At 35.8% G+C, this 27,177-nt stretch overlaps 2 protein-coding genes and 1 long non-coding RNA gene across 7 annotated transcripts; all 3 read right to left on the bottom strand.

Moving 5' to 3' along the window:
• Nucleotides 1–2,865: 2,865 nt before the first annotated feature.
• On the bottom strand, nucleotides 2,866–5,000 carry LOC124175670. The gene is made up of 3 exons (XR_006869209.1): nucleotides 4,783–5,000; nucleotides 3,054–3,196; nucleotides 2,866–2,908 (listed from the first exon to the last, which is right to left on the bottom strand). It is a non-coding gene; the product is annotated as an uncharacterized LOC124175670 (long non-coding RNA).
• Nucleotides 5,001–6,581: 1,581 nt separating this feature from the next.
• Nucleotides 6,582–13,580, bottom strand: LOC124175655 (caspase-1-like). 2 transcript variants are annotated; one of them, XM_046556060.1, is made up of 7 exons: nucleotides 12,753–13,579; nucleotides 11,085–11,255; nucleotides 9,402–9,544; nucleotides 9,012–9,256; nucleotides 8,708–8,886; nucleotides 8,444–8,579; nucleotides 6,582–8,325 (listed from the first exon to the last, which is right to left on the bottom strand). In XM_046556060.1, the coding sequence occupies exons 1-7, from the start codon at nucleotides 12,771–12,773 to the stop codon at nucleotides 8,090–8,092; spliced, it is 1,131 nt and encodes a 376-aa protein (XP_046412016.1). In that variant the 5' UTR covers nucleotides 12,774–13,579; the 3' UTR covers nucleotides 6,582–8,089. The 2 variants fall into 2 exon arrangements, with proteins under 2 accessions (XP_046412016.1, XP_046412022.1); XM_046556066.1 differs by lacking the exon at nucleotides 11,085–11,255 and having other exon boundaries at nucleotides 12,753–13,580.
• Nucleotides 13,581–15,587: 2,007 nt separating this feature from the next.
• Nucleotides 15,588–27,042, bottom strand: LOC124175625. 4 transcript variants are annotated; one of them, XM_046556034.1, is made up of 4 exons: nucleotides 26,887–27,042; nucleotides 25,750–25,850; nucleotides 25,501–25,667; nucleotides 15,588–24,434 (listed from the first exon to the last, which is right to left on the bottom strand). In XM_046556034.1, the coding sequence occupies exon 4, from the start codon at nucleotides 24,174–24,176 to the stop codon at nucleotides 17,058–17,060; it is 7,119 nt and encodes a 2,372-aa protein (XP_046411990.1). In that variant the 5' UTR covers nucleotides 24,177–24,434; nucleotides 25,501–25,667; nucleotides 25,750–25,850; nucleotides 26,887–27,042; the 3' UTR covers nucleotides 15,588–17,057. The 4 variants fall into 4 exon arrangements, with proteins under 4 accessions (XP_046411990.1, XP_046411982.1, XP_046411997.1 ...); XM_046556026.1 differs by having other exon boundaries at nucleotides 25,501–25,645; XM_046556041.1 differs by lacking the exon at nucleotides 26,887–27,042 and adding an exon at nucleotides 26,311–26,829 and having other exon boundaries at nucleotides 25,501–25,645.
• Between the last annotated feature and the right edge of the window lie 135 nt (nucleotides 27,043–27,177).

The following is a 27,177-nucleotide window of genomic DNA, read 5'->3' as shown; positions in this document are numbered from 1 at the left end:
AATTAATCTTTTTCTTGGGGAGAGAAATCCTTCCCGGCTGTAATTCAAAACCGGACTTCTACAGCTTTCTATTGCCAAGACGAAACTGAAGAGAATTCGAAGCACAGGCACTCTTATACTGCGAGATTACCCGGTTCTTATCAGTAGCGGTTCCCATTGGTTCTCGGATTATGAGATTTCTCAATTTTAGCGTATCGCTATGGAGGGAGCGCTCACAAATTACGTTATCGGTTTTAGGAGGGAGGAGCGTTTCAGATTCAGACGAAAAATCACTGGGCGGACGGGGGAGTACGGACACTATGACGTAATATACGGAAAGCAAAATTCATAAATAAAAAATATTTCAGTAACGTGGCTTCTGTCACAAGTGACAGATAAAGTTTCTGTAATGCATTGTACTTCGTTTCATTATGCTAGTTTGAAAGAATTGTGAGCCGAGAAATGGTATCACACACCTAAATAGGAATGAGCGTAGGGGGGGTCGGTAATTTTATTTATGTCATTTGGAAGGGGGGAGATTTTTAAATTTGACAGAAGATGAGAAAAGAGGGGGGGGAGAGGGGTTCCACTCTTTCGACGTCTCCAGCCCTCGGATTTTTATGGACGTTATTGTTGAACTGATAGAATCAACTTACTCGTTAATACTACGTCAGCGTGTCAATATTTCGACGCAAAGTTGGCGATACATGTCGAATGAACGCCGCATTTGATTGTGTTTCGAGTAATCTGTATATCTACCCGAGTCAGTTGTATGTCGCAATTAGTAAGCTATTTATTTTGGCTTTAGACAAAATCCATTGTAATACGTGCAGTAGTTATCTTGTCCAAATTAAAAACCGAAAACATGACTTGTGTCTATGAAATCAACGTTTTTCTGCAATAATATCTCCCCCCGTCATACCTCCCGTGGCATATGACAAAAGAAATACAAAATGACCGGGAGAGATACGTGTTTAATTAAAAAAAAATAATTTACGTACAATCCAAGAAAGGGATGATTTTATGTTGCGTTATATTCAGGAATCTTTTGAGTTCAAAGCTTTTAAGTAATATTATATATTCCATTTCAGGTAGTATGTGAGACAAAAAATCTAATCATTATATATAATTATACAAAATATATGAAGACGAATTAAAATTATCATATTATATTCGGGGATTATATTGTTATTAAAAATATATGTTTTTATGCAAGAAAGATGAAAAAATATAGTATAAAAACATGTCATTGTGTTCAAACACCTCAAAAACATGCAATTTTCAATTTGTTTGATCGAAATTAGGTTCATATTCTTAGAAAATATGTTTTTAACGAAAATAGAAAATCCTGATGATTACAGATAAAAATTGCGACGCCAGGGATGTACGCAAGCCAAATGCTCGGATGGCAATCGCCCATGGACTGCACGTGGTAACTCCACTATTTCCGGTGGAAATCGTTTGAAAAAATTTCAGTGTACTTTAAAACATAAATAAAATATCCTTCAAGTTTAAACATTTTGTGATTATTCCTTCCTGGTTGAAAAAAATCATAAAATACAGCAAAATTTCAACCTCATAAACCAGTTTCCCCCCCCCTTAATTGATGGAAGCTTTGCGTCATTATTCTGTTTAAAATATAATTCTTTTGTCAACGTCGTCGTTGTCGACGGAACTTGTTTCTGCTCGTTCTGCTGCAGATTCAGAGAGTCGCGAGTTTGGAATTCAGTTGCTACTTTTCGCGCGGTTATCGTCAGCATCCTCATCAGATCAGTCGTCTCTGCAAACTCATCCAGGACGGAGCACAAACACTGAATGTACCACGTCCCCTCCTCAGGATTACGCCACGAACAGACTCCTAGTGAACATAGATTGTCAAAAAGCAAATTATAGCGTCAGACGCAGAAGATGAATACTTACATTAGTAGTTTGAATGGACAACGAAATTTTGTTGCAGTTTAAATAATGTGACATACCGTCTACGGAATTGCAAGCAATCAGAAAATCGGGATATGTAGGAATTGTATACGAGACAACTGCAGAATCCGTCCCGGTATTACTGGTCGGCGACGTTAGCGGAACATCGCCCACCAATTTGACCCCTTTACAAGCCTGTAACACAATTGAATTTTATTTTACCGATTTCACTAATTTCATTCGGAACAGAAAATGGATCATTGTCAACATATTATATTCCACGAAATCTGTTACATTTACAATTCGTTCGGAATCCAAGTTCAGAAAACCTGGGTTTAAGCGCAAAATTTCCAAGATACATTGAAATTGGTTTGTCAGCCGCTTGCGAAAATAACAAAAGAAAGGAGATCTTTTTATTAACTCGACGTTGAATATCTGAATAATGTGACGATTGCTTTACCTGATAAAAAAATAATTTCGGTTTTCCTGCCAACGTTGGACAAACACCGGCGATAAAGGGTTTCCAAATTTCGTCAACCGAGTAGAAGTCACCGTCGAATGCCATAACTTCATTATCTTTCCTCCCATGCGTCAGTAAAAATACGCATACGCAATCGTTGTTGGTATGGTCTACGTAAGTTACTGAAAGATGAACGATGTACACGTTAATTATGACTGTCAATGATAAAGAAAGATTAAAATCATGTCAAAGTTTTCACGATCATGGAATCAGTCTTTCCATATGATCGATGTGGTAAGTTTCGTACATTTATTTATCTCAAAGAGTACGTCAGTGTACTTAAGATTGTCATGAATAACAACGTTGAAGCCTAATTTAGTGAAAGTGGCTTCGATCCGCTTGGCATCAATGCTGGATCCTTCCCGGTAGTAGGATTTTTCTGCAAATTTCTCATGGTTGAATATTAGGCATGTTCCCTTCTTGGCATGGCTCATATTATACTGTTTTGACTTTCGGCTAACTGGTATCACAGCTGTTATTCCACTCGGGGTTCTGCGAAAAATAAAAAATCTCACCACATTCGTCGAACTTTACCGAAAGTGATATTATGTTAAAAACAGGGAAAATTGGTACGAAAATTTTCCACCAAAATCGGTCATATAAAATTATACATATATGCTGTGTCGTAAATAATTACCCAACGACAGTCTGCTCTTTTTCATTTTCATCGCTAGGGCCAGGGGGTGTTGCGTCAATGTGATCCGTTTTTTTGTGCATCCAACTTGGAATTAGGCCGGGATCGTTACACGGTGTGCCCTCGTATCCTTGATCCGGAGATACCTGTTGATGGTTTATCAATATCTGTTAATACCGAATCTGAGATGTGAATTTTCCTTCTCTTATTCTTATCATTAATAATCAGGATGTTCAGCCAATGCAGGTATCACAAACATTTTCCCAATCAACGCGATACGAATATCTTACTTATCACTTACTTACGATTACCTGTGAATAAGGCAAGCAAATGTCGAAAGGTAAACAATGAAAGTTGTGTGTGAGTTACAAAAAAAATGTATGCAAACACGGTAGACGATTGGGTAAGTATGTATGCAAATGAAATAGTGTAGTAGAAAAAAACCGAGAAGAGCAAAACGTGCAATCTTATGCGGAAAAAGCTTCGAAAACTTTTAATTTTGACGCTGCAGCTGGACGAATAATTCCCAAGAATTCCCGTTTTATGCTCGATCCACACTAATAAACGAACAAAAAATTTATCTTATACACATTTACGATTAGGTAAAAATATAAATAATTAATCCACTATAATTGTGCAAAATAATCAGTCCACACGCTTTAACGAGACTGAACGAAATATGTGAAATTTTCTTCTAATCGTTGCCTCTTCTACTTTGCTTCAGGCTACACGCTTAGAATGATAATAATCGAAAGCAGGATAAGCATATTTGTCCTACAACTGCGTGTTGTAATTGAATTATTATGAGGTCAGTTAGAAAAAAGAAAAAAAAATCTCCGTTACACACATAATTAGTATATTTCATCCTGGGAATCACTTTACCACATGTATGAAGAATTCGACTAATTATCTGCAACTCGAATTGGCGAAAGGATGTCGAAAAATAGCGAGACGCAACCGCACCGATAAGTGATAGTTAATTCTAGCGACTCGCTCTCGACCGCAGCTTTGTTAAAAACCACAACATGTAAAATAAAAAAAATTCTACGTCGATAAACTTACTCCATATTATTTCTTATATTTCGTTGCTGGTTCTTTTATAACTAATACAACAGACGCAACTGATGACAAATATCTGACAATGTTGTTCGGTCATTTTAATGTCGTAAGATTACAATGTAAGTAATTCAAAGGAACCGAAATATGGAAGAAAATATCATTTGATTGCGATAACGCATCGTGGGAGTTTTGCAATACACTCTCGGATTAGCGCGACATTTCCGAATCTACACAAAAAAAAGCACGAGAAACGTGAATGTAAAAATACGTTTCGTATATGTGTTCCGTTTACTCGAAGTATCGTTATTGTACGTCTAATTTCAACTCGAAACTTTACCCTGTCGTAAAATGTAATCCCTTAAAAGGAAACGCGTAAATATAACTAACAAAATAAGCCTACGTAGCGTCCATGTTTTGCGTATGTTTACGCGATGAGAAAAGAAAATATGCCATAGTTGTTGCAGTACATACTTGAAATCAATCGTGTTAGTCAAAAGTTATCAATAAAACTCATGACGAGAAAAAAGCAAAGAGGCTGAATAAATGACCCAATATTACATGTTTTGAAAAGATGGTCAAACATATTACGCAGAAATAGTATAACAAACTTACTGAATACAACAATCGAGAATTTGAATTTGCTAAATAATTGATACGGAATCCTGAGTCATACCTGCAATTTGGGTTTCGACATTGTCAAGTAACGAACAGATCAATTTTCTCCCCAATAATCAAAAATTATCTGATAATATATATCGTTTACTATTCTGGATTATTAACCGCACGGATAAGCACTTTCTTGTTTTGCCCTTCTCAGAAGTCCGATTATAATATTACAGTATCAATTCGCACAGGAACGCAACACCATATCATCACGCTACAAGCTACAGCTCCGCAATGCCGCTGCGAGTGACATTTATACGTATATAGACGTGTGACGTCATCGTCGTAGTATTACCGTCTAACATTGTGACCGCGCGGAACAAAAGACGGTCATTAAAATCTTATCATTATATGTAATTATACAAAACATATGAAGACGAATTAAAATTATCATACAAATTAAATAAATATATATATTCGTATTTTGGAGTCTTTTATTTCATTCATTCACGAGTAAATCTATACCCTGCACACCTTATCTCTCTCTCTCCCCTGGCACCTTTAGAAGGTATTAAAAATAATTAAAGTGTCCCACCCTTTCGTAGGCATTACAAGGAGACTGTTAATATTCCATTAAATACGAGATTGACCGCAATCATTATGTTGTTTACCTTGCTGCGAAAATTAGTATTTATTTACATTAAACGCAAGATCTTGGAACTATCCAAATGTTTTACCGAGCAACAATGTATATTTCGCACCAAAAATGTATTTTTTGAGCCGACGTTTGCGTAATTGAGCGTTCGGATAAATCAAGCCGTGGTTCGAATAATCAAGGTTCTACTTATGTAAATTCGCTATTTTCAGACACTGGCCATTCCACCACATCCTGTACGCAAAGCCGACATAAAGTTTTTTTTTTCTATTTTTATGACTTCGTCACAGGATTTAGGTGTTAACAAAGTCATGTCCCGGGTATGAAAGATCTCTGACTTCAGTTAATAGGGGTTTTCATAATCATTGGAATTTGCTTCGAAATTTTCCAATGTAATTAAACGGTTCAAAAAAATGTTTTAAAAAAATAAATAAAAATACGGTTTTCTATCAGAAACTTTCTGTATCTTCCGAACATGATGATCATTTTTTACTCACTTTTCATTTTCAGCGCGCAATTCAAAAAATTAAACTTAAAACATCAATTCCACCATGTTCGCCATCGTTTTTTGAAAGTCGGATTTTTTTTTCACGATTCAGGAAATTTCCGATGAAAATCATGTCTCCAAATTTTTAGCTCGTTCACCTCGAAGTCACGGTGTAAAATATCAGCGAAAAATGATGAAAGATAAGCCCTCAAATTTTATTTAAACCGAAACTGTGACTTCGAGATCTCATTTTCTTTTTTATTTAGAGGAAGCTCAATTCGTCTAGATTGCCTAACATGACGATGTGCATTTTTTCTCAGATAGGAGCACTAGTACCCACTAAAACCTCGCAGTTACGGATTTTTTTAACATTATTACTCTCACAATAAAATATACATATACTGAGAATGTGTCCGAATCACGTGTATTTCAAGTGAGGAAATCCATCCTGTTGATGGCACGGATTATAATTGACGTAAAACTCTGAAGAAATTAGGCAATTGTTTTTGAGATATTTAAAGTTGATTTGGGAGGGTGGGCCGAAAAAAATTTGTCAGCATTACATTACAACAAGTAGATACGTCCTCTGTGTTACACGCTTGCATTTTTTGTCTCTGCGACTTGAAAGGGGGACTTTACAACATCGGGATATAACAATTAAACATTTCTTGCAGCTTGCCGTACTGAATTTTTATTCGTATACGATATGCAATAATAAAGACTAGCCCAGTTTTCATTTCTAATTTATTTTTGCGGCACTTTTGACGGAATTCTATGAACATGGCTTTTTATCAAATAATATTATCAACTAATAGTAATCATAATATAATAGTCGTTTTCGCGTTACAGGATAGATGGAACACATCTGTTTTTTTGTTGAAAAATTTCAAAAAAATTACTTTGTCATTTTTTTTTTATCATTGCGGCAACGTTACGATAAAAATCATCGGAAATGTTGGTAAATAAAAAACGATAATACTATCCTGATACTTTCTATGAAGATGATACTTACATAAGTAGTGTGACAATTAATAGTTCATATGTACCGTCTGAATAAATATTTAACATATTAACGTTTAGTCCATTATGATTAAGGAAAATATACTAACTATGCATTTTGCTACGTTTCTTACATGTAGGGTGCTTATAATACACGTGCTTAGTGGCTTCTGGCCACCAGAAAAAGTGCGTATTAAGCTCGTCATGCTTTGCTCACATCAATTGCAGCGCACGGATCGAATTTGGATGTCACTGAATTCGCATTTTGCTGTGTTCCGCGACAAATGATTTTCATACGTGCATAAATTTCTGGTTATAACAAATTTCGCAACCTTGTTATGCATGTTCTAGAGAGGTTAAAACCGAAAACAAAAAACGAAAAAAAAAAGAACAACGGAAAAATAAATATTAAATATTAAACAAAAGTAAAGTGAATACGGGCGAAATAACGGTAATATTACGGAACATTGATAGGGCGAGCAAATGCGTGCGTAGCGATGGACCTGGTACTTGCAGGAATTAATATCATCAAGTTTTTGTACCCGCGTGTGTATTACAAAATGGCGCCATTTTTTCCGCCACACTGAGAAAGTTTAGTAACAAATCTCAAGTAAGCGTTACGATGAAAGATTACTTGTAATACGAACCTTAAATGACACGAAGATACAAGTTATGTATGAATTACTATTCGTACCGACTAGTAAGGGGGTGGAATCAGCTTAATAACTACTGGTCAGAAATGATGATACACATGTGAGCAAATGTGTCTTTTGTAACGAGCAACGAACAGTCTTATTGTGGAAGGATGGATGAATTATAAGCGACCAACTCGTATGATAATGGAAATATATAGTATAAAAAAAAAAGAAATTCTTAGGTATCATTAATCAAGAAAATATGCAAATGTGTAAAGTTCAACATTGAATATTCTGAGATTATACAAGTTTTACTGAATGATGCGAGGTGGGTTTGTACTTATTCTTTCTCCAGTTTTTGCTCCTCATAGCCGAGTCGGAAATATTTCATATTTCCAACGCCAAACCACAAAATCCAAATTTCACAACTATATTACCTATATAGTGTAAAGTGCGGGCCCAAAATGACTGACGAACAATTGTAATTTTAATAAAACACGAACGATGCTCAACGCCTGCAGTATCTTGTCGCTGAACAAAGTGTCAATTCTTTTTCTTCTTTATAATTGCTAGATCATTAATTGATGCAAGCTTTGCGTCATTATTTTGGTTTAAAATATAAGTCTCTTGTCAACATCGACGTTGTCGACGGAACTTGTTTCTGCTCGTTTTTCTGCAGATTCATATCGTCGTAAGATTGGAATTCGGTTGCTACTTTTCGCGCGGTTATCGTCAGCATCCTCATCAGGTCAGTCGTCTCTGCAAACTGATCCAGGACGGAGCACAAACACTGAATGTACCACGTCCCCTCCTCAGGATTACGCCACGAAAAGAATCCTAGTGAACATAGATTGTCAAAAAGCAAATTATAGCGTCAGACGCAGAAGATGAATACTTATATTAGTAATTTGAATGGACACCGAAATTTTGATGCAGTTTAAATAATGTAACATACCGTCTACGGAACTGTGAGCAATCAGAAAATCGGAATGGGTAGGAATTTTATACGAGGCAACTGCGGAATCCGTCTGGGTATTACTGGTCCGCGACATTAGCATGACACCGCCGTCCAATTTGTCCCCTCTACAAGCCTGTAACACAATTGAATTTTATTTTACCGATATCACTAATTTCATTCGGAACAAAAAATGGATCATTGACATAATATTTTTTTATTAACTCGACGTTGAATACCTGAATAATGTGACGATTGCTTTACCTGATAAAAAAATAATTTCGGTTTTCCTGCCAACGTTGGACAAACATCGGCGGTAAAGGGTTTCCAAATTTTGTCAGCCCTGTAGGCAACGTCTTTGGCCATAACCAAATTATTGTTCAACCCATGCGTCAGTAAAAATACGCATACGCAATCGTTGTTGGTATGGTCTGCGGAACTTACTGAAAAATGAACGATGTACACGTTAATTATGACTGTCAATGATAAAGAAAGATTAAAATCATGTCAAAGTTTTCACGATCATGAAATCAGTCTTTCCATATGATTGATGTGGTAAGTTTCGTACATTTATTTATCTCATCGAGTACGTCACTGTGCTCAAGATTGTCACGAATAACAACGTCGAAGCCTAATTTAGTGAAAGTGGCTTCGATCCGCTTGGCATCAATGCTGGATCCTTCCCGCTTGGAGAATCCTGTTTCAAATACTTCATGGTTGAATATTAAGCATGTTCCCCTATTGGCATGACTCATATTATACTGTTCGGACTCTCGGCTAACTGGCATCATGGCTGTTATTCCACTCGGGGTTCTGCGGAAAATAAAAAATCTCGTCACATTCGTCGAACTTTACCCTAAGTGTCATTATGTTAAAAACAGGGAAAATTGGTACGAAAATTTTCCACCAAGATCGGTCATATAAAATTATACATATATGCTGTGTCGTAAATAATTACCCAACGACAGTCTGCTCTTCTTCATTTTCATCGCTAGGGCCAGGGGGTGTTGCGTCAATGTGATCCGTTCTTTTGTGCATCCAACTTGGAATTATGCCGGGATCGTTACACGGTGTGCCCTCGTATCCTTGATCCGGAGATACCTGTTGATGGTTTATCAATATCTGTTAATACTGAATCTGAGATGTGAATTTTCCTTCTCTTATTCTTATCATTAATAATCAGGATGTTCAGCCAATGCAGGTATCACAAACATTTTTCCAATCAACGTGATACGAATATCTTACTTATTACTTACTTACGATTACCTGTGAATAAGGCAAGCAAATGTCGAAAGGTAAACAATGAAAGTTGTGTGTGAGTTACAAAAAAAATGTATGCAAACACGGTAGACGATTGGGTAAGTATGTATGCAAATGAAATAGTTTAGTAGAAAAAAACCGAGAAGAGCAAAACGTGCAATCTTATGCGGAAAAAGCTTCGGAAACTTTTAATTTTGACGCTGCAGCTCGACGAATAATTCCCAAAACTTCCCGTTTTATGCTCGATCCACACTAATAAACGAACATAAATGAATAACCGATCGGCCAATACGATTTCGTTCCAATTCTACCACACGGAAAAAATCTGTTTGATTTACACGCGCGACTGTAATCGTACGGACAGTGCTTTTTCGGAATAAAAATTACCGTGACTACGGTATTTGACAATTTCAAAAAACATTCGCGAGTGTAACTTTAATATATGTACTGGTAAGTAATTCTCATCGCAATTCACTCCTATCATTATTGTTAGTTCAAAAAATCGCTGTGCATACAATTATCGTCTCGCATGTAAATTCACCAAATTTCGTTGTCGTACATGTTGGTTTTTTTTTTTTTTTTTTCGAGAGAGAGAGAGAGAGAATTTTAGCCTTAGTTTATTTCTACATCTATGGGTACTACAATAGTCAACAGCCGATAAAAGTCCAACGCCGCACAGATTCGACCGATTCACGATATGCATGTGAATTTTAAGAAGGTTCGTCCGAGAACGTTAAAAAATTTAATCCAAGGATGCAAAACGCATCCATCGCTAACATCGACTCTTTCTTATGATTGGTAAAAATAATCAAAGAGACTGTTTTTCAGAATTTCGGTATCACCTTCAATGCGAAAGTGTGGAACCTTCTCAACTTATACTGATGGATGGTCTGATTAGCTTTGTTAACAGTATATCTGGATTTTCGATCGATTAAGCTTGATCGCAAGAAATTCAAATCTTATTAAAGTTAGTAACGTCATCGTAACGATTCATGCTGAGGAAAAACCGTTGTTACTCGATCTTGGAATTGTCCGAAATTCAGTAAACCGTAATGAAACAAATCGCACTTACATTTCGATATCTCAGTTCCTTCAAAATCATTGTGAAATAAAAAAAAATAGTGATTTTTTCCCCAATGTTTCGTTGCGATAACGTTACTAACTTTAACCTGGGAAATCCAGCAATAAACGAATAGATAGACAATCAAACGGATCACCGTCATATTCCGCAATGATTTCAAAAATTCCGCACTCTGGAATGATTATTACTCAGGTTTTATTCCGACTACTCTTCGATAAGCAGCAGCAAATTTAATTTCCAATCAAAATTGATCGATCGAAAGACCAGGCGAATAACAAACAATTCATTTATTCAACCAACCAAATCAACATGGGCTGGCATTTTTTGTTGCGGTGTCGAATGCCCGGGTGCCTGCATATATTCGGTGATACGAACGCTGTCGATAACGTCGCTGATTCTTCGCGAACGTTTTGTTTTTCCACTAATTGGCGTCGACGGCGATGTTTCGTCGACGAGCATGTCATCTCCACTCTGAAAGAATTATACTTGATCTGATACCCCGAGAAAAAATGAACAGTACAAGAACAATCTAGATCTACGAAATCGGACGGAATTTTTACACAGCGTCAAATAATTATTTCAAAATTTCGATACGTGTAGGACTTAAGGTCATGTAATACTCCTACCTTCACCGACCGAGCAAACTGACCCTAGTTTTCCTACAATAAATACACAAACGAAATTTGAACCCTTTCCGTTCATTTGTGTATTTAATACCCACAGGAAGAAAAAGGGTGAATTGCTGGGTTGGTAGAGGTGGGAGTACTACATTTCCTTAATTGCGATTCGATGCAAGTTTCGCTAAATCTGTATCATCGACGGTTTGAAAAATTTATCTTATACACATTTACGATTAGGTAAAAATATAAATAATTAATCCACTATAATTGTGCAAAATAATCAGTCCACACGCTTTAACGAAACTGAACGAAATACGTGAAATTTTCTTCTAATCGTTGCCTCTTCTACTTTGCTTCAGGCTACACGCTTAGAATGATAATAATCGGAAGCAGGATAAGCATATTTGTCTCACAACTGCGTGTTGTAATTGAATTATTATGAGGTCAGTTAGAAAAAAGAAAAAAAAATCTCCGTCATACACATAATTAGTATATTTCATCCTGGGAATCACTTTACTACATGTATAAAGTACTCGAATTGGCGAAAGGATGTTGACAAATAGCGAGACGCAACCTCACCGATAAGTGATAGTTAATTCTAGCGACTCGCTCTCGACCACAGCTTTGTTAAAAAGCACAACATATAAAATAAAAAAAATTCTACGTCGATAAACTTACTCCATATTATTTCTTATATTTCGTTGCTGGTTCTTTTATAACTAATACAACAGACGCAACTGATGACAAATATCTGACAATGTTGTCCGGTCATTTTAATGTCGTAAGATTACAATGTAAGTAATTCAAAGGAACCGAAATATGGAAGAAAATGTCATTTGATTGCGATAACGCATCTTGGGACTTTTGCAATACACTCTCGGATTAGCGCGACATTTCCGAATCTACACAAAAAAAAGCACGAGAAACGTGAATGTAAAAATACGTTTCGTATATGTGTTCCGTTTACTCGAAGTATCGTTATTGTACGTCTAATTTAAACTCGAAACTTTACCCTGTCGTTAAATGTAATCCCTTAAAAGGAAACGCGTAAATATAACTAACAAAATAAGCCTACGTAGCGTCCATGTTTTGCGTATGTTTACGCGATGAGAAAAGAAAATATGCCATAGTTGTTGCAGTACATACTTGAAATCAATCGTGTTAGTCAAAAGTTATCAATAAAACTCATGACGAGAAAAAAGCAAAGAGGCTGAATAAATGACCCAATATTACATGTTTTGAAAAGATAGTCAAACATATTACGCAGAAATAGTATAACAAACTTACTGTATACAACAATCGAGATTTTGAATTTGCTAAATAATTGATACGGAATCCTCAATCATACCTGCAATTTGCGTTTCGACATTGTCACATAACGAACAGATCAATTTTCTCCCCAATAATCAAAAATTATCTGATAATATATATCGTTTACTATTCTGGATTATTAACCGCACGAATAAACACTTTCTTGTTTTGCCCTTCTCAGAAGTCCGATTATAATATTACAGTATCAATTCGCACAGGAAGACAACACCATATCATCACACTACAAGCTACAGCTCCGCAATGCCGCTGTGAGTAACTTTTGTACGTACATAGACGTGTGACGTCATCGTCGTAGTATTACCGTCTAACATTGTGACAGCGCGAAACAAAAGACGGTTGTACACATTTGACCGCGAGTTAATCCCATTAAGTATCCGAAGTTTAGGAAGCACGAATGATTCGTGTACGCAATACGTGTAACTAAATCGATGAATCAAATGACCAGATTATACGCTGTTATCTACAACATTACTGGTTCGATACAAACGTGAGAGAATCGAAATCCTTGCGTCACAAGAAAACGTTGTATATTCACCGTGCAAGAATCGTAAAGTACGCTCGATTCCCGCCAAAAGTAAAATCAGATAACTTCGCGTCGCGCCGAGGCGTGTATGTTACGTCACTTGCACCATATAATCCAGAGCTCCGAATCGTACGAAGCGAGGAATAAGACTGACGTGAGAAGTTTCACGATTATAGCCGCGTCTCGTTCGATGGCGTCCATAATATGAGCTACATTATTGCGGAAAGAGCTGATATGCGATATTCGCGATCGGAAGCCGATGATTACGAAATACGAATGCAATCAACAGCCAACCAGCAGCGTTCATTCGCCTCATTGGAAATGCGTAAATGATGCAAAGGGATGAAAGGAGTCTCCGTTATTTTTTCAGCTTACCTCGAAGATCGAGTTTCCGTTAACACCGTTGTTTCTAACGTCGACAAGTTTACTACCGCCTCGTTGATCCGCCATAGGTTTCAATCGTTTCCGACTGCTCGACAACAGCGTAATAATTTCACGCGTGACTGAGAAGAGGCAACATAGAAGTGCGAACATTACGCGATGCCCTTTGAGCAACACCTACGTCCGACCGATTTCGAGTAAGGTAGCCGTACCGAGCTCAACAATGACTAACTTCGGACTGACCTTAACTAGATGGATATCATTTATCAATTTTATCATCAAGTTTATCTTTCGGAGTTCTGAGGCTGATAACCATATAAAAAATATAACCAATCCCGAACGTCGTGTTTCACTACCGTTATTACACGTACTTTTACTCCCACTTGTTTGTTATTTTTTTATTTAATTTTTAATCTTTAATTCAATAGTGAATTCAAATCACCCACAACCATACGATGAATCATCTATTCGAACATGCGTCATATAGGATTACCAAAAAGCACGGAAATGGCAATCAGAACTGAAATATGCGGTTGTAAGAATAATAATGTTAAATGTCAAAATATAGTGTTCATTAATTTATATAGCAATAGATCAAATGAAAAATTCAGTGGTAGTAATATTGTTGGTAAGTTTAGTCTATTCTAAGCCAGAGTGTACCTTTCTTTCCTACCGTCTGCTCACGAGAGCATCCACTTGAGATTTTGTTTACGTCTCGTATCTTTCAACACGAATGCTCTTTGGTACAGTCTGGATGCGAAATTATTACTGTTTCATAGTAGTGAATGTTGGTGAAGAAAATTACAATTATTCATTGGCGATTTAGCGATCAGTTTTTTCACGTGAAAATATCGTGAGATCGAGAACAATTCATGCCAGTATAAAATTCCTACGTCCCTTAAAGAAAAATTTGTTTCATAAACAATTAGAAACTTGTTTCCATCAGCTTTCATCATTTGTTACGTTTTCTCCTGGAATGAAAATGAACGATCCACTGAGAATCTTTATCAATGAAACCACGATATGTTGATAAAAAAAATTTGCATTAAAATGCGTTGCAAATAATCGACGAATTCTGAACATTTATATTTACAATTTTACAGCGAAATAAAGTTTCTCGAAAACTCTTGACAGATTAATTAAAAAAAAGTCTGATTTCAATCTGGCTAATTCTTCTCACGTGCAAATATACAACGAATGTATCCATAGTATAGCTAATCGGCTATGACTAGTCGTAAGCGATGATACTCGATCGTCCGATCATAATTTTATTTCGGTGAGAAGAACCTCTCAGACTAAATAACATGCCGGACAGTTCGGGAGATAACCAGCTTTAAGAACTGTTCTTAACGGCACGATGGATAATCTAGAACAGCCGATTTACGATACAAAGTTGTAAAATGATTCAAATTATTCAACTAATATTTATTCTTGATAAGAAATGTGCAGGATTTCGTCGCAAGGAAATTTATTGGTTTTCTATCAATAAACAATTCAATGTAATACCACGAATTGTTTATAAAATCTACAGTCAGAATAAGCGAAAAATATAATAATTATTCATATAATTTACTCGTAGTAGTTATCTCGAAGTTATGACAAAAAATTATTTTTTCTAATGATTATACAAATATCTGTATGTGTGGCATGAATTGTGATACGTGGGGTTATTGTTGTGACAATATTGAAGCACTATTATAAATATGTTAATGATAGTAATAATTTGTTGTTAGCATGTATGTCATGTTGAAAATATAGTACGTTAATCCGTTTTCGTGTATTTGATTATTCCATGATTTTATTATTATTGCAATGGCACCAACACAAATGTACACAATTTTAATAACGATAAAAAAACATTCTACATTAGCAATTAAAAACACGATGGATTCAGCCTTTACAATTTTCAACACTAGACCTGATTATATAAGGTAATAAAAAAAAAAAAACGAGAATTAATAATATATATATATTATAAATGAGAAATTTACACATTTGATTAAAGAAGACGTAATATAATAGAAGAACAGTTGCTCATTCTTATTCAAGTTACAAATTTACTTTTATTCGTAAATATCGGATAGATACCCTCAGTGTGAACTAGAAAAATACCTCAACGTTCATGATGCGACCTAACAATATTAACGTATTATCTTAATTGAAAATAATATTGTTCGATAGGTTGTTCGCTAATTACAATACTTAAAATATTTATATTATACCTGATTGAAAATGATTTTAAACTGTTGCATGCTCGAGTATATTCTTTCAAATATGTTTCTTTTCTTACTTGAAATTTTTACATTAAATTTGATTATAAGTAAATTAATATTAATCGAGTGCAAATAACGAGTCGGTTTGTCTAATACAGATTACAGTACTTAGAGTCACGACAAGCAAAACAAACAAAAGTAATAGTTGAAAATGTGATAGAATGGTCACACATACGGATTGTACAGAAAGTAATAAAGAGAGTAAACTGAGATAAATTACAATGCATTGTACAACAGTATTTCAATCGTCGTAAGCTATTAGCTAGTGCAGAATTTTACAACTTAAAGGAACGTTTCTCTCTCAAGTTGTAGATAACATTGTAAATATTAATTAGTCTGCATGTGCAATATGGATTATAACATCACTGTCATTTAGTGAAGCATTCAAGCTTGAATTTTAATTTTTACCAAGTGCACTTTTCGATTATTATCATCTACTCCAATGTACATACTATACCGGTATTATGTCAAACAGTTTTGACCGATATTCCGTTTTTACATTATAAAATTACAGAAACAGCAATGTATAAAAATATTAATGTAAATGTGTCATTTTTTTCGCATCAATGAAACATGGTCAAGATTTTTGGTAAATATCAGATGTGGAATCTCCTGAGAATTTTATATTTGCTAGAATAACGATTCGACTTGGATTGAAAAAAAAGGAGAATGGTACACGTCATTCTTCTTTAATGTATCTTAAGATAACAACTTTTCTGGTGCATTCAGAAAATTTTTCGACTCTTAAATCTACCAGCTTGCCAAACGCTCTGTTTGTAGTGAGAATTTCGTTTGTGATATAACTATATTAATCTATACTAGTCTCAGAAGCTTCAAGAATTAGTCGAATGTATTGGGATAAAATATCGTTCCTAATACACATTCAATTATATGTAGTACAATTATTATTCAACATTCTTAATTTATGTCTAATGAGTACTAAGCGATACATATGCAAACTGCAGTATCTTCGTGTATGAATATAAATTTTATTCTACAATATTCCGCGTATAGTGATGGTTTTATGTACAACTTGATATTTGTATCAGGAAAAATTAATTATGAACTTGTATGATGAAAATGAAATTGGAGGTAAAAAAAGATATAAAATGATGTCAGAACATTTTGAAAAGAATTAACTAAACTACTGCTGATTTATAATATTGTGCGACCTCATGTGAGCATTCAATGCCGTTTCGGATATAAGGAGTAAATCGCAAATACCACACTTGAACAAAGCTTGATTATGTAATATTTTTGGATGTGCCACTTGATCATTTGGATGCAATTGCCTGACATGAGCCTGCAAGTGAGTCTCTTGTAGAAAACCCGTCGAACACATGTGACAAGAATAAGGATATCTAGTTTGCAATTGAGTTTCATTTTCTTGTTGATTGATAAAAAGGAAAGTGTGAAATGTATTTCTGTGCTGCAGATATACATTATAAGATGAAAAGACCTGGGGGCAATGGTTGCATTTAAATGACGCATGGGCTGCGACTGTTGGGATTTGATTTTCAGATACGTTGGACTTTCCACTTTTGTGACACGTCAGTACATGTGCTCTCAGATTATCTTCAGAACCATAAAGATATTGTTTGCACAACTTGCATCGGTATGATTTTTTCGATGGTTCGTTGTACTCAGTTTGCTGATGTAGAGACTCGTGATGCTTTAATTCTTGCTCTGTCGAGCATTGATAATTTTGACATATACTGCAAGAGTATATAGAGTTTGCGGCAGGTGTAGGTAACCTGTATACCATGTTGGCGATACCGTTAAACTGTGGATTATTATTGGATTGATTTTGACACGATTGAACTATTGTCGATAACCATTCTGAAGCATTGACTCGCTGGTCTGGTGACAAATTATTTTCCGATATGGGAACTGGTAAAAATGGAACTCCTAGTTCAAAGTTGTTAGAATTTTCAACCGGTGTGTATGTGCGTGAGCTATTATTGGAGTTTATTGGAATCATTGACGCTGGTTGTTGGATGTTATTGAAGCTGCTAACCAGAGTAAATTGGGGTACCACATTGTTGCCTGATGTAATGGGTAGAGATGATATCGAAACTGGTATTTGGTAATTATTGGTACTGTTGGCTGGTTTTGTTGGAGTTAAATTGTTACGTGAACTACTGTCAGGTGAAATCGGAACAGGGTGTTGAAAATTGTTGGAATTGTCAGCTGTTAAAATCGGTGGTAAATTATTTCCCAAGCTCCTGACAGATATAATTGGACTTGGTTGCTGAAAGTTATTAGAGTGTAAAACTGTAAGAGGTGATGGAATATTATTGCTCTCCTTATTAACAGGTATTGCCAAACTTGGTTGTGCGACGTTGTTTGAATTTTTCACTGATAGATGTGCGGATGAGTTAGTATCTGAACCACCTACAGGTAAAACTGAATTTGATTGAGAATTGATGAAATTATCAAGTTGTCGAAACGGCTTTGTTGTGCTATTTGAGGTAGCTGAGGTAGGAGTTGTCTCTAGACTTCGAAAATGAGCGGCTAAATGACGTTCCATTTCTGGTTTTACGTCAGTTTTAAATGATTGACAATATTTGCAGTTGAAAAGAGGAGCAGCAACTTCTGCGTGACCATGTAATAAATGAAGCTGCATTTCATTGAGGATATCACTTCTGTACGTGTGACAAATAGTACATATACAAGTCTTTTTCCCATGCGGTCCATCGATTATACACGCCCAAGTGCCAGGAGAATTTAGGATAGATCCTATCGAGATGTGTTTCATCACATGGTGGTGCCAATCAACAACAGTATCGCATTCAATCTCTGTACATGTTTTACAAATGTAACTAACTCTAACCCGTGCTTTTATCGACTCGTTACAATTATGATTGTTGAGATTTTCCTCCGTATTAAACTCAGCATTGCATTTGCTACAAGTGTATGGAAGAAGTTCTTTCAAATCTTTAACACGTAAGAATGATAACTTCTTAGGTTCTTCGTCACTCGATTTTTCCAGCTGTTCTTCAAGGAAAGAATTTTTTGTGGTAAACTCTTTTTCTAGTGCATTCTTCTCACCAGGCAGTATTTCAATATCCATAGAATTCGAGTTATCAGATAAGTCTATCACACTGGGAATTACTATAGACCTGCCCGAGGTGATTTTTTTGTGCGTAGAAATAGACTCATCAGGTACAATTTGGTAGTTTGATTCTTGCAGATTTCTTTCAATGATAGCAATGGTTTTCTCGACTCGACTAATCGATTCTTGGTGATTATTTTCAGTGATAGCACTTGCTTCCTCAGCTTCGTTCGGTGATTCTTCTTGATTCTTCTCAATGATAGCAATTGCATCGTTAATTTGGTCAGTCCTGATTCCTTTCAAAAATTCCTGATTCTTCTCAATGGTAGTGCTTGTTTCCTGAACTTCACTAATAGATTCTTGCTGATTCCTCTCAATAATAGCACTTGCGTCATCAATTGGATCAGTGGATTCCTGTCGATTCTTTTCAATGGTAGTGCTTGTTACCTCAACATCTTTAATGGATTCTTGCCGATTTCTCTCAATAACAGCGGTTGCGTCATCAATTTGGTTATTCGGTTCTTGTTGACTGGTCTCCATGGTGATGCTTATTTTTTCAACAGCCTTCGCAGACTTTTCAATTAATTTTTCTACAAGTTCTGGTCTTGATTTAACCGAATTGCTATGTGTTGAAACATGCTTATCCAATATAGCTTGACTATCAAACCATAATTTACAAGTCTTACAATGAAACTTGGCTGTAGCGAATATGACTTTACATGAAACTGGTTTTTCTGGTGTACCTTTATGTTCCGTGGAATGATGTTCAAAGTCTTTAATACTATCCATCATGAGCGCGCAATAATTGCAAACATATTTTTCCTGAATTATATCATGTTTGATCAAATGATTTTCATAATCTTTTGTTGTGTCATATTCGATTTTACATATGTTGCAAGAAAGCGGATTATCCCCTGATGATTTACACAGGTCTTTAGGAATTTGTAGTAAATTTTTAATGGTTCTGTGCTCTTCAACATGAGTATCAAATCTTGATTTATCAGCGAAATCTTTATTACATATACTGCATATTAGTTTAAAGCACGGGTTGATAATTTTGCTGACTTGAGGTGGAGAATTGATTTTTTGATAACATGTGTGGTTAGAAATAAGGTGCTTTTTTAACTCAACTTCAGTTCGAAATGGTTTTTTACAAAAATGACACTGATAATCAGCTACTAGAAGACTTTCAGTGGGTTCGTCGTTATTGCTATCTTTTGTACAGTTTGGCTCGATGATCTTTATTTTAATATTATTAGGAAATACCGAATGATCAGCAATATACAGAGGATTTTTGCAGTGATTGAACCAATGTTCGTAAAATAGATGTCCGATTGAAAAAAAGAATATATTGCAATGTTTACAGAGCAATGATATATACATTTCTACGTTAAGGTCACTGTGCTTCTTTATATGCGAGTGCATATCTTGCAAGGAACTTAAAATTACACGACATTTATTGCAAAACATCGCTGGCGTAACTTTGCTCAAACTATTCCGTGCGCACAGTGAACTGTCAAAATGATCTTCAAAGCATTTTCTTGTTTTAAAAAATGTTTTACACTGTTTGCACACTATCGCAAGTTCAATTATTACACCATATGACATTTCGAGCCGTTCAGCTTTATGGCAAAGGCAAATTGAGAATTCACAAGTTGAAACAGCAGCAGCAGCCAATATCGTTGGACTATTACTAGTCCCCGTGAGTTTCGGTGGTACTTGTTCCTCAGCTTTAGCATTTTCGCTCTCAGAAATGCCACTGGCTTGATTTTCAGGAATTATCACTTCTCGAGCATCTGTAATTGACTCAAGCTGTTTCTTAACCTTTTCAACTTCGTAGGTATCCTGCAAGTCTTGTTCAGTATGCGTCAGCATGTGCAAAAACAAATCTTCTTTGGAATCATATGTTGATCGACACATAGTGCATGTATATGATTTAGAAGTTTTCGATGCTATATTCGGACTAACATGTTTCTTTTCAATACGGTGCATACGTCTAATGTGATAACCAAGGGTTCGTCGATTCTTGAATTTTTTATTACAGATAATGCATTCGGTGGCACAAAGCTCAGATATGTCTGTGCAACCACAGTGTTCAAGATAATGTTTGACTACATTTTTAGTAGCCAGTTGTTTATCACAGATGGTGCACATCCTACTTGTACTTCTTACATGCAACGTTGATAAATGTTTTCCCAAGTTGTACGTGCTTCTGAATGTCTTCTTGCAAAAAATACATTCTTTTTTCATATATACTTCAGTATCGTCATCAGCTTGATCAACTTCGACTACTACACTACTGATACAACCATTTGAAGTCGATGTATCTGACTTTGTACATGTCAGAGCTAGTGGATCAGATTCACTTTTATCCTTGTCAACAGATGACTCAGGTTGTTCTACTATATCAATAGCAGGAATATCCTGTGCATCAGAAAACTGAGGATCTTCATCGATGTAGAGCGATGGAAATGTATCAACATAATTGTCAACAAATGACATTTCTTTAGTAAGATTATCAGAATCTATTTTGCTGTGGTCTGTATTGTGATCTCTCTTCTCAACTATACCACTTCCAGTTGATGTCTCCTCTCCACTTGAGCGAGTTTCAATAGTTATGCAAGCAGGTCGATCTGGTGAATGATACTGAGTCGTCTTTGATGTTACATTTTTTATCAATGACAGACAGTTCTGGGTAAACTCAGCCGGGCATCTGATATCTGTGCTAGCATTTTTATCTTTGCAATTTTCAATAGTACATGCACGATCGTTAATAGCAAAAGAATCAGTACACATGTATTTCATGGTATTACAAGGTACCGTTCCACTTACTACTGTGTTGTGGAGATTCGGACTTATTTCTGAACTTTTGCTGTGTTGCACTGTATAATCATTTTCCACGGCTGTATTGATTTTGGGTGCATCGTTATCACTGCTCTCACCCAGGTCCATCCAAATATCTTGTTCATCCATTACGGAATGGTTTAACATTGTCATGCCGTTGAGAGGAAAAGATGTTTTAGCCACTTTTTCTTTAGCAGATACAGATCCGTATGATTTTTTGGGCTGTTTTGTTTCCGACCCATAAACTGAACATGTATCTGGCTGATTTACAACATGTATAGAATTATTACTGACTAACGTCGTGCTATTTAGTTTCTTCCGCACTTCATCACTATCAAACAAAAAATCTATGTTCTTTGTTAATGACACAATGCAAATTTTCTCTGGTGTTTTGGTTACTTTTTGTACACCAGTAGTGATTTCCGCCCTAGGAACTTGTGCATTAGTTAATTCTGGTTTATCTTGGACTAATCGTGAGGCGTTTCGTTTCTTTGGAGAAACGGATGATCGTCTTGTAAGAGCAGATGCTATTTTGAATGACTTTTCTGAAGTCCGACTAAGATGATTCCTAATTTCATGATTATTTGTGATCCAAGATAGACGCGGCAATTCCCTATCCATATGTCGTTTACTTTCTTCTTTGGTATGAGGAGACAAATTTTCTGTATGATCCATCCGATTTGTTGGTTTCTCTGCATCTCTTGCTCCTGGTTCAGAATTTATTACAGATGAATTGTTGTTCAACGAAACTTCTACACTTTTTACTGGTGAATATCTTTCCAAATGTGGAGGTTTGTCATTGATAGACAATGCACTTGTTTCCATTTGAACTGTAACAGTGTGAACTGAGTTTTGAGGACTCTTCACCACATTGTCACTCATCGAAGACACGTCAATGAAATTGGTAGACGATCGTCTGTAGGGTGAGTGAGATGTATTTAAAGTTGGATTTGAGAGGTTGCCAAAAACAAATGAAGAAGAATATTTTTGATAAAGTTTTTCAATTTCTGAGGCAACATATCCCGACTCGGATGTTTTCAATGCTTTAAAATCTATCAACAGTATAATCACATCTTTGTGAATGTTCCATTTCTTTCTCAATACTGCATCCTCCATTTCTTTTTCTTCCAAACATTTCACAGTTTTTTCTGGTAAAACACGGCTTTTATCAATCTTGAAAAAATAATCTGTAATCAGTCTGTTCCTAGTCTCTTTGGCTATATGTTGATCTTGAACTGTTGCTTTGATAGGTGAAATATTACTCAGATTGTTAAAAACTGTTTCATGTTTTTCTGTGTGTCGATTTGAGGGCCCCACTGGGTCAACTTTGTTAGGTGTAGTCGTATCTTGCTTCTTCAGTCGTTTAACTGCAACATGTAGAGATTTCAGGTGTGATGATTTCTTTGGAACCATATTATCATTTTTCTGATTTTGACTGCGATCAATGTTAACTGTGTCCACATGATCCGAATCTCTGTTGCGCAGAGAATTACGTTTATTAATTGACCTGCGATTAGTGTATGACAAATATTCAACTTTTACACGCTTTCTCAGTTTAGGAACATTCACCGCATCTTTTTGAGAAGCGTATAATTTTCTCTTGCAAGCAATCTTTACGTTATTTTCGAAATCTTCATCTTTAGTTTCACTCAGATTTTTAGTCTCTGAGATTTTGTTATGTAAACCTTCATCAGAAGTTAATGTTCTTTTGAGAGACAGCTTGAATCGTTTTGACACTGACGCTTCATTTACACAAACCTTCAAACTTTTCTCACTATTTTCAATTTTACACATGCCATCAGTTCGCGGAATTCTGCTACTTGGATATTTTTCACAATCTTGATATTCAGTGGATTTTTCACTATCCAATTTTTTGGTATGTAACGAGAGTTGAAATTCGCGCGATTTATCATGACAATGGTTCACGTTGGGTTTTCTGCAAGATGTACTTTTGTTGAGTGACTTCTTCCTTTTTGCTTTTTTAATGCGTTTTTTACTAGCTGCATGATTACTTGAAATCTTTTTTGTAATCACCTCAGAATTACCATCAGTCATGATGTCCGTCAGATTCAGATCTTTCACATTATTTTGTTCGTCGGATGTTTTGGTTTGCTGCTGGTTTCTTGAAACCGCGAAGCATCCCGTCTTACGTGGGCGAAATTTTTCCATAGTTTTCAATTTAGTTGCATTCCTTGCCAGTAAATTGGCCAGTTCTTCTTCAGGTAAACGTTCTACTACCACAGCACATTCTTTACATGGATGCATTTCTGTCCAAACTCTCTCATCTTTATCAGTCATCTTGACACTTTTCTTCTTAATATCGGTTGTACTTGAGTCGCTATCACTGGACATACTAGAACCCATGGCTTTGATAGATTTTCATCAATCTACAAAACTAATCAGCATATTGTAACATCTTCTCAATTTTCAGTAATCCCTACCTTTTCTACTTGAGAGTCTATGATTCTGTGACGTCGAGAAAGTTCTTGACAAAGTCAGAATTTATCATGGTTTCACCCACACCATACACCTCGTTTTCAACATGAATTAGATCTCATGAATGGTAAATTGCAATGCAACGTGGTCGATATCATCATCTATTCATAACTGATTCTTGATTTGCTGTAACACACAAACATAACGCATTATACTAATAATCACATAATGAAATTTGAGAAGTATAAAATAGTAGCAAAGCATTGTTGTACATACTCTAGGTCTTGTACTTTACTAATATCAACCATACTTCCTTGAAAGCCATTGATAAATAACTTAATCTCATGTTAAATAATGTGCGACTAATTATGACAAAGGGAGGTAAACTAGTTCGGAAGGGCTTTCGATGTATGATTCAAAGAAAAAAATATATTGCATAATACTTCTTTAAAGCAAAGTCCAGGTGGGTAACTGGCTGCCCTGGTAGTACACTTCTTGAAACAGAGGATTAGTTTTTCATTCGCCAAAGAATTGCAAATGACAGTTAGCATCGTTGCAAACTACTTGCTGCCATCTACTAATTTAGTCTGTCATATAAAAATGTTTGCAAATCTTCTTCAAAATTCAGACACCAGTCATTGACTCCGGTTATTTGAACTCCGGTTTGTATCATTTTGGCAGTGAAACTCAAAGAAAAAGAACTGCAGTAACGAGAGAAAAAGAGGGCGCAAGGCCCAAAATCCAGAAAATTATTGTGATGGAATTTATTAATGGCTTTCAGTCACTTTTTTGTAGTTTAGATTACTTGATTCAAATTATTTCAATTCGAATCTTTACCTACAAAACTTATTTGATTTTATTCAAGAAATATACTTTAGAATATTCTAATCATGTTTTAAGGAGAGATCATAATAGTTAAGGGAAAACAACAGTTTTCTATAGTTTCCTGTGTATAAATGTCTGTATCAGACTGCTCTTAGTCAATGAAGCTGCAGCTAGCAGTTAAGAGTGAGCAGCGAAACGTGTGAAATTTTTTGGAAATAAAAAAATGCAGTTCAGTTTTATCTGGGACTTCAAGGTATTTTACAAATTTTTGATTTTCGGACTCCACTACCTTATTCGAATGAACATTAAATCGTTTGACTGCTAATTCTGGCTGCTAGCTTCAGCCTTGTTCTTAGTCACTTAAGTGACTCAAATATTTATGGTGATTAGGAATGATGCTTATGGATGTATTGTATTTTATCCGTACCTATTTGGGTCCTCAAACAATATTAGTACGGACATTGTCAGTATGCAATTTTTTTTACTGCAATTCACATCGGCCAACAAACACGCAAGATTTTGCATTATAAAAAGTACTTATTATATTTCCTGATCCTGGGTTTCCACTTGAGCTGCAAAGTATTTGAAAAGGATCTTCATGAACATGACTATTTTATAACGACTTACAATAGTTTTGACATTCCATTGTGCTGGCGCTCTGAAGGTTTATACTCACATGACAAACTTTGGAAAATATACTTTTTTATCGAAGTACTGTATTCGCTCTGATTGTTCCACCCTTTTCTATTCTTTGACCAACATTTGCATGGTATCTACCTGTAATTAACAGACGGTAAAATATACAAAAGTTTATCGGGCAATTGTCGATCAAGTTTCCTATAGAATTCTATTTATTTGATCCTGTCAACATACAAATTTCTACGCCGGAAATGTGACATCACAGAGATTAGATCAGTACTGAATATGTTTGGCCAGTAGCAAATAAAACAACAATAAATACTAGACTGTGACGTTTTGAGGATTATTTCTAAAGTAAAATTTTATAATCATCAGTAAACGAACAGAATTTTCAGTCCACAGATATAAATTATCTGTTGCGCTGATCTTTACATAAGTTTATAGATTTGACTGAATTGAAAAGAAATTACACATGCTAAACAACCAGTCCAACAGACACAATACATCAAAGTTGAGATAAATTATGAACAAGCATCAAGTTTCAAAAAATTTATTTTGCATAATTAAATTCTCAATAGTTAAGCCTTATCACACTTACAATTTGTGGCTAAAAACCAAAAGTGAACCAACCACTAAAAGTACGATTCACAGACCCAAGTGTCCAGACTTATACTTGTGTACGACAGAGTTTTCGTTACGCGATATCAAAGAGAACAGCGATGCTAAAAGTGACTCATAATGCAGTACAGGGTTGCCATAGAAAGCTAGTTTCAATAAACTTGCAAGATTACCAAATGACAGAATGGTGATGATAAGATCAACGTAAATGAACATACGTATTCAGACACTTTAGAACATTTGAGCACCCGATTAAAACTGCCATGGTGATTTCAAGACGTCCAGGACTTCCGGTACAACTGGACAGCCTGTAATTAGCAGTAATAATTGCATCTGTGCGTAAAATTGAAGTACGTGAAAATGTGAGGCGCTACGTACACACGCATCACGCAGACACAACACAGATACCATATCAGCAGTCAACTGCACGACGCCATAGATATTCGTTCTATTGGTTTGTAGTATACATGATACAGCGATGAAAATTTGACCGACAAACACATGGGTAAAAAATTAATGTAGATAGCACTAATGGAAGAATTAGAGGCATACTAACCTGTCGTCACTACAAGTTAAGAATATGAACGCGATATTCGACAATAATTTCAGGTTCACTTTACGGCATAAACTAAAACCCACCGAGTACCGATACGTGACTGCATGCAACGGCCGTTGAATGCTTGGTTGGCACGATTGGCACTCCAGTACAATGAACAAGCCTTCGAACCCATGGACCTAGTTTGAAGCCGGTCGTAACGCTGATGGCGCTACGATCGTATTATCGAAAAGATATAATTCAGGAGGAGACAAAGAGTATGGGAGGAGATAGCGTGAGTGGAGATATATA

The sequence above is a fragment of the Neodiprion fabricii genome, chromosome 1 (assembly GCF_021155785.1).
Source record: "Neodiprion fabricii isolate iyNeoFabr1 chromosome 1, iyNeoFabr1.1, whole genome shotgun sequence".
Lineage (NCBI taxonomy): Eukaryota > Metazoa > Arthropoda > Insecta > Hymenoptera > Diprionidae > Neodiprion > Neodiprion fabricii.
Note: the sequence above shows the minus strand (reverse complement) of the source record. Positions and strands in the feature narration are given on the sequence as shown.

Bases quoted from the DNA above. Each gene is read 5' to 3' on its own strand.
- LOC124175655 (XM_046556060.1), bottom strand. From the start codon at position 12,773: ATGTCGAAACGCAAATTGCAG. The intron at 9,545-11,084 runs GTTGGTTGAATA...AACCATCAACAG, and splicing joins TGCCAGCCCATGTTGATTTG to GTATCTCCGGATCAAGGATA. The intron at 9,257-9,401 runs GTAATTATTTAC...TATTTTCCGCAG, and splicing joins GAAGAGCAGACTGTCGTTGG to AACCCCGAGTGGAATAACAG.
- LOC124175625 (XM_046556034.1), bottom strand. From the start codon at position 24,176: ATGGGTTCTAGTATGTCCAGTGATAGCGACTCAAGTACAACCGATATT.